The 14,340-nt window shown below is 38.5% G+C and overlaps 1 protein-coding gene across 4 annotated transcripts in view; it reads right to left on the bottom strand.

Moving 5' to 3' along the window:
* BBOF1 (basal body orientation factor 1) overlaps positions 1 to 14,340 on the bottom strand; it is a 63,249-nt gene that overhangs the window by 16,030 nt on the left and 32,879 nt on the right. For all 4 annotated transcript variants that reach the window (XM_044773976.2, XM_044773974.2, XM_014835706.3 and 1 more), the window contains 4 exons: positions 11,470 to 11,540; positions 4,710 to 4,854; positions 2,566 to 3,059; positions 130 to 231 (listed from right to left, as the gene is read on the bottom strand). In XM_044773976.2, coding sequence (XP_044629911.2) covers positions 130 to 231; positions 2,566 to 3,059; positions 4,710 to 4,854; positions 11,470 to 11,540 — 812 coding nt within the window. The remainder of the gene's footprint in view (positions 1 to 129; positions 232 to 2,565; positions 3,060 to 4,709; positions 4,855 to 11,469; positions 11,541 to 14,340) is intronic.

The following is a 14,340-nucleotide window of genomic DNA, read 5'->3' as shown; positions in this document are numbered from 1 at the left end:
CAGTACAACCCTTGTATTTTTTGGTCCTTTCCCATTTCTTTAATTCTAAGTGAGAATAAGTTCATTGTTCCTACATGGTTTCCAGGTTTGATAACAATTTGGTATTTCACCACAAAAACAGGGAGTTACCTAGGAACAAAACCATTCATTTTTGCAAAGAGCAATCTCAAGACTTTCTCCTTCTGCTCCCAGGTCAAATCTCTAATATCCACATTTCCTTGAATATCTGTCCTGGAAAATTTCCAAGAAAAAAAAAGAAAAGGAAAAATATGGTCAAAGTAAGCATCTCTTGTTTTTAAAAAAATACAAAATATGTAAACATGAGAAAAGAAATTTCCAAACCATAACTGAATATTATGAGGTTTCCAAATGTAATGACTACAAAACAAACTGTGTCCATTACAAAATCATAAAGTTGAAAAGGATATCAATTTGCTAGCCAATCTGAAATGTTATGTAGTCATTAAAATGAAAATAAGAGAAACTATAACATGAAAAAAATTTTTGCTCAAATATTAAGCAATTAAGCAAAATAGAAAGTTGCAATATAACATTATGTATCCAGACACAAAGAAGGAACAAGAAAAAAACAGTTGTTTGGTGAGATTATTGATAAATTCCTTTTAACATTTCTTTTTGTATTAGATATTTTGCTATGAAAATAGAGTAACAAAAGGTAAATTAAGAAGATAACATATAATTTATCTAGTCTATTTTCTTACCTCCAAATAAGGCTGCAGCTAAGCTTTCCAGGCAGGTCTTTATCTATACTATAACTTTCCCAAAGGATTTATAGGCTACTTGCTATTTACAAAAGCTGGCTGACATACAGATAGCGTATCGATGTTGTATAATGTAAGAAATATTTTTGTGGGGGCCAGCCCAGTGGCGCAGCGGTTAAGTTTGCAGGTTCTGCTTCTTGGCAGCCCGGGGTTCGCTGGTTCAGATCCCGGGTATGGACATGGCACACTTGGCACACCATGCTGTGGTAGGCGTTCCACATATAAAGTAGAGGAAGATGGGCACGGATGTTAGCTCAGGGCCAGGCTTCCTCAGCAAAAAGAGAAGGACTGGCAGTAGTTAGCTCAGGGCTAATCTTCCTCAAAAACAAAAAAAAAAGGAAAAGAAAAGAAATATTTTTGCATATAGGTCACCTGAGTTAGTTTTCTTTAAAAGTTTAGGTTTTGCCTTATGATCACCATATGCTTCAAATGTCCTTCCCCAATCTGCCTCTTAAGCAGATGACATATATTTTAACCATCAGCTCTGCCTTGCTGGTAGAGGCAATAGGAAACTGAGGTTAAGGTGATAAGTTTCTCAGTAGCAAAAATGTCACACAGAAGGCAGAATAGGAAGAGTCCAATTTCTGCAATGACAATGTGGAGAATCATTTTATGTCCTGTCCTCTGAAAATTTATATATCACTTAATATGCATTAGATAAAAAAGTGTAAAAGAAACTGCCTTATGTATGGTAGGGACTCAACTTGCTTGACATTAAATAAAAAAGAGAAAATTACAGAGAATCTCTTGGTAATAGAAGTGTTATTACAGACTTCTGCATATGGCAAGAAGGTAAAAAAATTATAGTACAGGCATTTTTGAAGAAGAATCTTACCTTTCAGAAGACACTCACCTTCCCAACAGCTATATAATTTTTTAAAACCTACACCTTAGTCCATGAAAAATAATTTAAAGCAAAAAGCATATTTGGAGGCACTCTTAATAAGATGTTAAGTACACAGTAGTAGAGAGTCCTTTAAAATTTCTTGAGTTAAGGTCTTTGAAGAATCTAATTGCATTGGAATATAAAACATAATTTTTTTCAGAATAATCTTTAAAATGCACTATAATTTAATCTATGGTTTATAGGAGGAAGTCTAATAGACAAAATTGCTATTCTGGAAAGAAGTAATCATTATATATAGTCTAAACTGTCTCAAGCATTCTGCTGCCTTCATCATAGTGGCAGCAGATCTCTAGAGTATATTCTGGAAACTTGTGGGGGCTTTTGGTTAATACAGGGATGGAGGTGGACACTACTGGGTGTCCTCCAATCCACGGAACAGTTCTGTACAAGAAAGAACTGGTACAAAGAATTGTTATATTGATTTTTTAAATTATATGTTTAGTTAGCTATTATTATCTATGAATTTCATTTCAGAATAGTAAAGGGAACAATACAAAATATTTGTGAAATTATGCTTATCAAAAATGTTTAACTTGAATCTAATCAAACCTTTATAACTAATTTACAGGAAACAAAGGAACATGTTAAAAGATATTACAGTGACATTATATGGAACAAATAATCTGATCTCTTTAACAAGTCTCTGTCACAAACAAAAAGGGGGCATCTACTAAGAATTTGTACTAAGCTCCACACACTATGCAAAGCATAGGGGTTACCAAGATGAATAAGTCAGTTCCTGTCCTCAAGTAACTTACTGAGCAATCTATTCATTACTTGGACATTATCAAGCCGAACGATTCAGGGTTCTTATTTTTCTAAAGAGCAGAAAAATACAGCAGCACAAAAGATAAAATATTAAAGCGTTATTAGTACCATTTCTCAGCCTCCATAAGATCCTGATTCACACTATTGGTGCTGTGCTCTCTGCCATCAAATGTTCGGATTTTGGGATATTCTGTTCTTCCTGCACATGCCTCTCTCATTTTAAAGTTGAAAGCAGCTTGTGCTACCTGTTTATAATGTATCCTGCTAAATAGGATCTGTTGCTTCACTTGGTGGAGAGCATCTAAAAAGAAACTTTCCACTTCTGTTCTCTCATCCAGTATGTTCTTGGCCAGCTTCTTCACTCGATTCATTTCCCTGTCCTTCATCTGAAGAAGTTGCTGCAGCTTGTCAATTTCAACCTGACCCGCTTGGTTCTCTATCTCTGCTTGTTGCTGCAGTTTTAAAACTTCAGACTCAAACTCTCTGGTCATACAACTTAGGGCAGTCTCCAAGCTTACCACCTTCTTCTGAAGAGTTTGGATTTGTGATCTCTGCTGGGTAAGTTGCATAATCTTTTCCTTAACCAACAGATCATTGATCTCCTAAAAACAGAAAGATGACAGAAGTGAAAGGTTTTTTTCATTTAATCAGTTCCAGAACTTAAAAGTTCCTCACAGGGAAGCCTGGTGGCACAGCGGTTAAGTGTACACGTTCCACTTCAGCGGTCCGGGATTTGCCAGTTTGGATCCTGGGTGCAGACACGGCACTGCTTGGCAAGCCTTGCTGTGGCAGGCGTCCCACATATAAAGTAGAGGAAGATGGGCACGGATGTTAGCTCACGGCCAGTCTTCCTCAGCAAAAAGAGGAGGATTGGCAGCAGATGTTAGCTCAGGGCTAATCTTCCTCAAAAAAAAACCAAACAAAAAAACTTCCTCACTAATTTCCATTACTTCATAAGATTTGAGTTGATGCCAGGTTGAGATAGTGATATTTTTTTCTCTTATTTATTTACTTTTAAATTTTATTTATTTATTTATTTATTTATTTGTTTGTTTGTTTTTTGAGGAAGATTAGCCCTAAGCTAAACCTCTTTTTGCTGAGGAAGACTGGCCCTGAGCTAACATCCGTGCCCACCTTCCTCTACTTTATATGTGGGACGCCTGCCACAGCATGCTTGCCAAGCGGTGCCATGTCCACACCTGGGATCTAAACCAGCAAACCCCCAGCCACTGAAGTGGAACACGCGAACTTAACCACTGTACCACAGGGCCGGCCCCAAGAGATGGTGATATTTTGATATTCTGTGTTTGTGTAGAGAGAGTAAAAAACATCCTAGGGTCCTTTACTGGACTTGTGAGGACCACTGATTTTGCTAATTACGAAACTTTCCTTCCTCTAAAATTCTGAAAGTTTAAATGTTTTATATTATCAAAAGAGTAATTCCAAAATTAATGACTATACACTAAAACATTAATTTAACAACTATATACTGGAAACTGGCACTCTGTTAGTTGCCTATCCCAATGTCAATTTTCCTTTTCTTCCTTAGTAATGAAACCCCAATTTTATTCAGTAAGGCAGTAAGTTCAGCTGAAAATTCCCAGTCTCCTTTGCAGTTCAGCATAGCCAGAAAACTAAGTTCTGGTCAATGACATATAAGTAGAAATGTGTGTAGGACTTCCAGGAAGACCTCTAAAGGGAGCGGCATACATTTTTCCTTCTTGTCTTTCTTCTTTCCTGCTGTTTGAATAACGGTTAGAGCTCCAGCAGCTGCCATGGGCCATGAGGTGACTTTGAGGATTTAAGCCACATGTTGCAGAGTTAAGAAACCTGAGTGTCTGTTGACTTTGTGGCACTACCATTTGAGCTCTGGATTGCTTACCTCCACACTTCCTTTAGGTGAGCGAATAAACCCTTACACAGTGAGGCCATTATTGTCAGGGCTGTTATGCACAGCTGAACCTATTCCTATGGGATTCGGGGACCAAATCTAAGCAAAGAAAAATGAGTATTCTAAGGTATAGAGGATGGGAGTTATATTTATGTTTCTGGTATATTCTTTGCCAAGTCTAGTGCTTCTTATAAGTCATTCAGTAATTAATCTTTTCAGATAAGAAATGTACATCATCCAGACAGAAGAAAAATGGTCCCATTGTCTTTATGCATCATTATTATACTCAATTCTTAGTATTTACCAACCCAATCCTTAAAAAAAAAAAGATAAGAAACGAAGTGTAAATGAGAGTTGGAACCTTTTGATGTAACAGAAAATTCTGAGTCTCTTGCAACTTCTGGGAGTTTTTTTGTAGATCATCAGCTTCCTTTAGGTGGTATGCGAGAGCTTTCTGGAGATAAACATTCTCCTTAAAAACAGTTCTTCCAGCCTTGTTCAATTGCCTGAAATAGATAATAAGGTCTCAAAATACAGGCCTAATTTTTAGATATTACCAAACTAGAACAATGATTGCTTTATCTGTCGACATTAATGACAACCTGCAAGGTTGCTATTATTAACCCCGTTTTTTTTTTATTATTATTATTTTTAAAGATTTTATTTTTTTTCCTTTTTCTCCCCAAAGCCTCCCGGTACATAGTTGTATATTCTTTGTTGTGGGTCCTTCTAGTTGTGGCATGTGGGACGCTGCCTCAGCATGGTTTGATGAGCAGTGCCATGTCCACGCCCAGGATTCGAATCAACAAAACACTCGGCCGCCTGCAGTGGAGCACGCAAACTTAACCACTCGGCCACGGAGCCAGCCCCAATTATTATTTTTTTTATTGAGTTAATGATAGGTTACAATCTTGTGAAAATTCAGTTGTACATTAATGTTTGTCAGTCATGTCGTAGGTGCACCACTTCACACTTTGTGCCCACCCCCCACCCCATCTTTCCCCTGGTAACCACTAATCTGTTCTCTTTGTCCACATTTTTAAATTCCTCATATGAGTGGAGTCACACAGAGATTATCCTTCTGTAACTGGCTTATTTCACTTAACATAATTGCCTCAAGGTCCTTCCATTTTATTGCAAATGGAATGATTTTGTTCTGTTTTGCAGCTGAGTAGTATTCCATTATATATATGTACCACATCTTCTTTATCCAGTCATCTGTTGATGGGCACTTAGGTTGCTTCCACATCTTGGCTATTGTAAATAATGCTGCAATAAACATTGGGGTGCATAGGACTTTTGGGATTGCTGACTTCAAGCTCTTTGGATAGATACCCAGTAGTGGAATAGCTGGGTCGTATGGTAGTTCTATTTTTAATTTTTTGAGGAATCTCCATACTGTTTTCCATAGTGGCTGCACCAGTTTGCATTCCCACCAGCAGTGTATGAGGGTTCCTTTTCTCCACAACCTCTCCAACATTTGTTACTATTAGTTTTAGATATTTTTGTCCTAATGGGTGTAAGGTGATATCTTAGTGTAGTTTTGATTTGCATTTCCCTGATGATCAGCGATGATGAACATCTTTTCATGTACCTATTGGCCATCCGTATATCTTCTTTGGAGAAATGTCTGTTCATGTCTCCAGCCCATTTTTTGATTGGGTTGTTTGATGTTTTGTTGTTGAGTGGCAAGAGTTCTTTATATATTATGGATATTAAGCCTTTGTCAGCTATATGACTTGCAAATATTTTTTCCCAGTTAGTGGGTTGTTTTTTTGTTTCAATCCTGTTTTCATTTGCCTTAAAGAAGCTCTTTAATCTGATGAAGTCCCATTTGTTTATTCTTTCTATTGTTTCCCTTGTCTGAGAAGACATGATGTGCGAAAAGATCCTTTTAACACTGATGTCAAAGAGTGTACTGCCTACGTTTTCTTCTAGAAGCCTTATGGTTTCAGGTCTCACCTTTAGGTCTTTGATCCATTTTGAGTTTATTTTGGTGAATGGTGAAAAAGAATGGTCAATTTTCATTCTTTTACATGTGGCTTTCCAGTTTTCCCAGCACCATTTGTTGAAAAGACTTTCTTTTCTCCATCGTATGCCCTCAGCTCCTTTGTCAAAGATAAGCTGCCCATAGATGTGTGGTTTTATTTCTGGGCTTTCAATTCTGTTCCATTGATCTGTGCACCTGTTTTTGTACCAGTACCATGCTGTTTTGATTACTGTAGCTTTGTAGTATGTTTTGAAGTCAGGGATTGTGATGCCTCCTGTTTTGTTCTTTTTTCTCAGGATTGCTTTAGCACTTCGGGGTCTTTTGTTGCCCCCTATGAATTTTAGGATTCTTTGTTCTAATTCTGTAAAGAATGTCATTGGGATTCTGATTGGGATAGTGTTGAATCTGTAGATTGCTTTAGGTAGTATGGACATTTTAACTATGTTTATTCTTCCAGTCCATGTGCATGGAATGTCTTTTCATCTCCTTATGTCGTCATCCAATTCTCTCAGAAAGGCCTTGTAATTTTCATTATATAGGTCCCTCACTTCCTTAGTTAAATTTACCCCGAGGTATTTTATTCTTTTTGTTGCAATTGTGAATGGTATTGTGTTCTTGAGTTCTTTTTCTGTTAGCTCCTTATTAGACTATAGAAATGCTACTGATTGATGCAAATTGATTTTATACCCTGCATCTTTGCTGTAGTTGTTGATTGCTTCTAAGAGTTTTCCAATGGATTCTTTGGGGTTTTCTATATATAAGATCATGTCGTCTGCAAACAGGGGAAGTTTCACTTCTTCCCTCCCTATTTGGATTCCTTTTATTCCTTTTTCTTGCCTGATTGCTGTGGCCAGGACCTCCAGTACTATGTTAAATAAGAGTGGTGATACAGGGCATCCTTGTCTCATTCCTGTTTTCAGGGGGATGGTGCTCAGTTTTTGCCCATTGAGTATGACGTTGGCTGTGGGTTTGTCGTATATGGCCTTTATTATGTTGAGGTAGTTTCCTTCTATGCCCATTTTGTTCAGAGTTTTTATCATAAACGGCTGTTGGATCTTATCAAATGCTTTCTCTGCATCTATTGAGATGATCATGTGGTTTTTATTCCTCAGTTTGTTGATGTGGTGTATCACGTTGATTGATTTGCGGATGTTGAACCATCCCTGTGTCCCTGGTATGAATCCCACCTGATCATGATGTATGATCCTTTAGGTGAATTGCTGAATTCTGGTTGCCAAAATTTTGTTAGAGAATTTTTGCATCTATGTTCATCAGTGATATTGGCCTGTAGTTCTCTTTTTTCGTGGTGTCCTTGTCAGGCTTTGGTATCAGCGTGATGTTGGCCTCATAGAATGTGTTAGGAAGTGTTCCATCTTCCCTAATTTTTTGAATAGCTTGAAAAGGATAAGTATTAAATCCTCTCTGAAAGTTTGGTAGAATTCCCCAGGGAAGCCATCTGGTCCTGGGGTTTTATTCTTTGGGATGTTTTTGATTGCTGTTTCAATCTCTTTCCTTGTGATTGGTCTGTTCAAATTGTCTGCTTCTTCTTGAGTGAGCTTTGGGAGGTTGTAGGAGTCCAAGAATTTATCCATTTCCTCTAGGTTCTCCATTTTGTTGGCATATAGTTTTTCATAGTATTCTCTTATAATCCATTGTATTTCTGCAGAGTCTGTTGTTATTTCTCCTCGCTCATTTCTGATTTTGTTCATTTGAACTTTCTCCCTTTTTTTCTTTGTAAGTTTGGCTAGGGGTTTGTTAATTATATTTATCTTCTCTAAGAACCAGTTCTTTGTTTCATTGATCCTTTCTACCACCTGTTTTGTTTCAATAGCATTTATTTCTGCTCTGATTTTTATTATTTCTCTCCTTCTGCTGACTTTGGGCTTTATTTGTTCTTCTTTCTCTAGTTCAGTTAGGTGTGCTTTAAGGTTGCTTATTTGGGATTTTTCTTGTTTGTTAAGATGTGACTGTATTGCAATGAATTTTCCTCTTAATACAGCTTTTGCTGTATCCCATATGAGTTGGTATGGCATGTTATCATTTTCATTTGTTTCCAGGTATTTTTTGATGTCTTCTTTAATTTCTTCAATGATCCATTGCTTGTTCAGTAGCGTATTGTTTAGTCTCCACAACCTTGTGCCTTTCTCAGCTTTTTTCTTGTAATTAATTTCTAGCCTTATAGCATTATGATCGGAGAAGATGCTTGTTATTATTTCAATTTTTTTTAACTTTTAGAGGCTCGCCTTGTTTCCCAACATATGGTCTATCCTTGAGAATGTTCCATGTGCACTTGAGAAGAATGTGTATTCTGCTGTTTTAGGATGAAATGATCTATATATGTCTATTAAGTCCAATTGTTTTAGTTTTTCGTTTAGCTCCACTATTTCCTTCTTGATTTTCTGTCTGGATGATCTGTCCATTGATGTGAGTGGGGTGTTGAGGTCCCCTACTATTATTGTGTTGTTTTTAACATCTTCCGTTAGGTCTGTTAATAGTTGCTTTATGAACTTTGGTGCTCCTATGTTGGGTGCATAGATAGTTATAAGCGTTATTTCTTCTTGATGAAGTGTCCCTTTGATCATTATATATTGTCCCTCTGTGTCTCTCTTTACCTGCCTTATTTTGAAGTCCACTTGGTCTGATATGAGAATTGCAACACCTGCTTTCTTTTGCTTGCTATTAGCTTGAAGTATCGTCCTCTACCCCTTCACTCTAAGCCTGTGTTTGCCCTTGGAGCTGAGGTGTGTTTCCTGGAGGTAACAAATTGTTGGATCTTGTTCTTTAACCCATTTTGCCACTCTGTGTCTTTTTATTGGAGAGCTCAATCCGTTTACACTGAGGGTGACTATTGATGCATGTGGACTTGATGCTGTCAATCTGTTGCTCATTATCTGGTTTTACTGCATTACCTTTGTTTCTCATCCTGTGTGCTTTAGCCTACCCCTTGACTACTGCAATTTCTTATGCTGGGTTTCCTAGATTTTTCCTTAGTTATGTTTTGTGGCTCTGTTCCATTTTTTAGTTTAGTGGCTACCCTGAAGTTTGTGTTTAGAATCTCGTGTATAATATAGTTTATTCTCTGGTGGTCTCTTACTTACTTGGCCTAGACCGATTTAGTCCCTTTGCTCTTCCCCTCCTAAATTATTATTTTCATTTCTTATTCCAACTCATGTTATGAGTTTGTACTTAGAGTGATAAGATCGTCTTTGCTTTAGTAGTTTCCTTACCTTTAGCCTAATGCTATAGTTGAATATTTGCTGTCCTATTCTGGTTCTATCTATGTGTCTCCCTACTCTGTGGTTTGTGACCCCTTTCTCCCTTTTTTCTTTTTTCAGGTATGAGAGACTTCTTGAGGATTTCTTGTAGTGGAGGACTTTTGGTTACAAATTCCCTTAACGTTTGTTTGTCTGGAAAAGATTTAATTTCTCCCTCACATCTGAAGGATATTCTTGCTGGATAGAGTATTCTTGGCTGAAGATTTTTATCTTTTAAAGTTTTGAATATGTCACTCCATTCTCTCCTAGCTTGTAAGGTTTCTGTAGAGAAATCCACTGAAAGTCTGATAGGAGTTCCTTTTTAAGTTATTTTCTTCTGTCTTGCTGTCCTGAGTATTACTTCTTTGTCTTTCATTTTTGCCATTTTTACTACTATATGCCTTACAGTAGGTCTTTTTACATTGACAAATCTAGGAGATCTGAAAGCTTCCTCTACACACATTTCTCCCTCAATCCCTAGATTTGGGAAGTTCTCTTCTATAATTTCATTAAGCACACTTTCTGTTCCATTTTCCTTTTCCATGTTCTCGGGAATTCCTATGATCCTTAAATTCTTTCTCCTCATTGAATCTGCTATCTCTCGGAGATTTTCCCATTCTTTTTAATTCTTGGTTCCCTTTCTTCCTCTGTCTGGAGACATTCAGCCTGTCTATCTTTGATTATGCTAATTTGCTCCTCTATGATGTCTACATGGGCATTCAGGGAATCCGTATTTTGTTTTATCTGGTCCATTGTGTTTTTCATCTCTAGTAATTCTGTTTGATTCTTCATTATAATTTCAATCTCTTTTGTGAAGTAACTCCAGAACTCGTTGGCTTGTTTCTCTATCTTTCTCTCCACCTCACTGAGTTTTTTGATGATAGCTACTCTGACCTCCTTTTCACTTAGTTTACCTATTTCCAAGTCCTCAAGACTTAATTCTGTGTTTTTATTGTTTTCCTTCTGGTCTGCAGCTTTTATAAATTGCTGGATGGTAGAGGGGCGGTATTTGCACATGATGGTAGAATTCGGTTGCAGTTACAGCCTGTCACCAGTAGACTGGGGTCGAGAGCTGTGCGTTCTGAGCTCTCCACCTTCAGGCAAGATGGTGGTGCCCAGCGCGGTTTGCCGGGGGGGATGGCCAGTTTCTCTCGTGCGCGCCAATCTGCATTCAGATCAGCTCTGTTCTATGGTCTCCCAGGGCCCTGGCCTGATGGGGTCCCCACACACAGAAGCTTTCCCCCATCAGTGGGTTTCCACTGCACCGGCGGCGGGAGTCCTGGACGATCCCCCGGTTGTGCAGTCCCTCCCCCGCTCCTTCCCTCACTCACGGCAGCAATCCCAGTCTCTAGGAGAGGGAGCGAAGTTCTCTCCTACACCGTTCCAGCTCCTCCAAGGGCAGCTCCAGCCTCTCCGTTCTCTGTCTTATTACTCTGTAGGACTCTGACAGTCTTGGCATTAGGGGTCATTGGTTGAAATTCAGTTTTTCCGTTTCTTTGGTTTTATTTTGGAGGGGAGAGAGTCCCAGGTCAGCTCACCCCACCATTTTGCTCCGCCTCCTCTCTATTAACCCCGTTTTTAGATGAAGAAATTTAATTTCAAAAAAGTTAAGAAATCTTCCTACAGTCAGATACATGTTGAGAACCAGTCTAACTTCAAAGACCACGTTCTTAACTCCATACCATGCAACTACAGAAAGGGTAGAGAGAAAAGGGGTGAGGTCATGAAGAGAAAGAAACAGTGAGGGAAAGTAAACCAGAAAATTTGAAGAAAGCAAACCAGGAGAGAAGAGGGGAGACAGCATGATAAGAACAAAACAGACCAGCAAAGAGGTAAGAGAGGCTATTAGAAAGAAAAAGGAGGCAGGAGTCTCTTACACAACAGCTTCCTGGTGGGCTCTCTCTGCCAGCATTATTATCTTCTTTTCAGCCTCTTGTTCTAGTCGGTGCTAAAAAAGAAAATAGGCTGTTTTAATAGAGTTATATTTCTTTTTTAAAAAAAAAAAGATTTTATTTTTCCTTTTTCTTCCCAAAGCCCCCTGGTACACAGTTGTGTATTTTTAGTGGTGGGTCCTTCTAGTTGTGGCATGTGGGATGCCACCTCAGCATGGCTTGATGAGCAGTGCCATGTCTGTGCCCAGGATCTGAACCAGCAAAACCCTGGGCCGCCGAAGTGGAGCGTGCGAACTTAGCCACTCAGCCATGGGGCCGGCCCCAGAGTTATATTTCTAACAACAAATTTTACACATCAAAAAGTTAAGTATTGGGGCTGGGCCAGTGGCATAGTGGTTAAGTTTGGTATGCTCTGCTTCAGCAACCCAGGTTTGCAGGTTCAGTTCCTGGGTGTGGACCTACACCACTCATCAAGCTATGCTGTGGCAGCAACCTACATACAAAGTAGAGGAAGATGGGCACAGATGTTAGCTCAGGGCCACTCTTCCTCAGCAAAAAGAGTAAGATCAGCAACAAGTGTCAGGGCCAGTATTCCTCAGCAAAAAAAAAAAAAAAAAAAAAAAAAAACCTAAGTATTTATTTTATAATGCCAAATAAAATACTTCTGTCCACATGACCTGACATGAAGTACTCCAAGTACTGCTGGAGGAGCCAGCAAAGAGCATAGTGTGAACACAGGAATCTTAGGGTACCTCCCAATTTCTCCATTAAAGAAGCAACATGATACTACCCAAAGCAATCTACAGATTCAATGCAATCCCAATCAGAATCCTAATGACATTCTTCATGGAAATAGAGCAAAGAATCCTAAAATTCATATGGGGTCACCAAAGACCCCAAATTGCTAAAGAAATCCTGAGAAAAAAGAACAAAGCTGGAGGGATCACAATCCCTGACTTCAAAATGTATTACAAAGCCATAGTGATCAAACAGCATGGTACTGGTACAAAAACAGACACACAGATCAATGGAACAGAACTGAAAACCTGGAAATAAAACCACACATATACTGACAGCTAATCTTCAACAAAGGTGCCAAGAACATACAATGGAAAAAAGACAGTCTCTTCAGTAAATGGTGTTGGGAAAACTGGACAGCCACATGCAAAGGAAGGAAAGTAGACCATTATCTCACACCATACACAAAAATAAACTCAAAATGGATCAAAGCCTTGAAAATAAGTCCTGAAACCATAAAATTCCTGGAAGATAAGATATGTAGTATACTCTTTGACATCGAAGTTAAAAGGATTTTTTCGAATACCATGTCTTCTCAGACAAGACAAACAAAATAAAAAATAAACAAGTGGGAGTTCATCAGACTAAAGAGCTTCTGCAAGGCAAAAGAAACTAGGATCAAAACAAAAAGAGACAACCCACCAATTGGGAGAAAATTTTTGCAAATCATATATCTGATAAGGGGTCAATCTCCATACTATATAAGGAACTCACATAACTGAAAAGCAAACAGCCTGATGAAAAAATGGACAGAGGATATGAACAGACATTTTTCCAAAGAAGATATACAGATGGACAATAAACACATGAAAAGATGTTCAACATCACTGATCATCAGGGAAATGCAAATCAAAACTACACTAAGATACTACTTTTCGCCTGTTAAAATGGCTATAATCACTAGGACTAAAAATAACAAATGTTGGAGAGGGTGTGGAGAGAAGGGAACCCTCATACATTGCTGGTGGAAATGCAAACTGGTGCAGCCACTATGGAAAACAGTATGGAGATTCCTCAAAAAACTAAAAATAGAACTACCGTATGACCCAGCTATCCCACTACTGGGTATCTACCCAAAAAACTTGAAATCAACAATCCAATGTAACATATCTACCCCTATATTAATTACAGCACTATTCACGATAGCCAAGACATGGAAACAATCCAAGTGCCCATCGACTGATGATTGGATAAAGAAGATGTGGTGTATATATATACAATGCAATACTACTCAGCCATAAAAAAAAACAAAATCATCCCATTTGCAATAACATGGATGGACCTGGAGAGAATTATGCTTAGCAAAATAAGCCAGACTGAGAAAGACAAACACCAGATAATTTCACTCATATGTGGAAATATAAACAAGCACATGGACAAAGAAAACAGTTCAGTGGTTACCAGGGGAAGGAGATCGAGGGATGGGCACAAGGGGTGAAGGGGAGCACCTATGTGGTGACAGACAAGAAATAATGTACAACCGAAATTTCACAATGATGTAAACTATTATGAACTCAAATTAAAAAAAAAAAAAAAGCATCAACATGAGGGCCAGCCCTGGAGGCCTAGTGGTTAATTTTGGCATGCTCCCCTTTGGTGGTAGTGGATGTTAGCTCAGGTGAATCTTCCTGGGGGTCGGGGGGCAAGAGAGAGAGAGCGAGAGAGAGAGAGGGAGAGAGAGAGAGAGAGGGAGAGGGAGGGGGAGGGGAGGGGACGGGGGGGGGGAGAGGAGGAGGAGAAGGAGGAGGAGAATCAGCAGCAGCAGCAACATGACATATAAATAGGAAACAAAAATTCCACATCAGTATTGGGAGAAATTTATGCTAAATACAATGAGGAAAGTTATTATTCATTCATCCAACAAATTCCTATTGAACACTAATTGTGTACCAGATTTTTTAGATGCCAGAGATTCTGTGGTGAACAAAACAGTTAAGGTCCTTGTTCTCATGGGACTTATATTCTAAGATGGGACCCAAATAATAATAATAATTAAAATATACTGAGCATTTACTATGTGTCAGGCATGGTTCTAAGAGCTTTACATGTATTATTTAC

Source organism: Equus asinus, chromosome 7 (assembly GCF_041296235.1).
Source record: "Equus asinus isolate D_3611 breed Donkey chromosome 7, EquAss-T2T_v2, whole genome shotgun sequence".
Classification (NCBI taxonomy): Eukaryota; Metazoa; Chordata; class Mammalia; order Perissodactyla; family Equidae; genus Equus; species Equus asinus.
The sequence above is the reverse complement of the archived record's forward strand: the minus strand, read 5'-3'. Positions and strand labels throughout refer to the sequence as shown.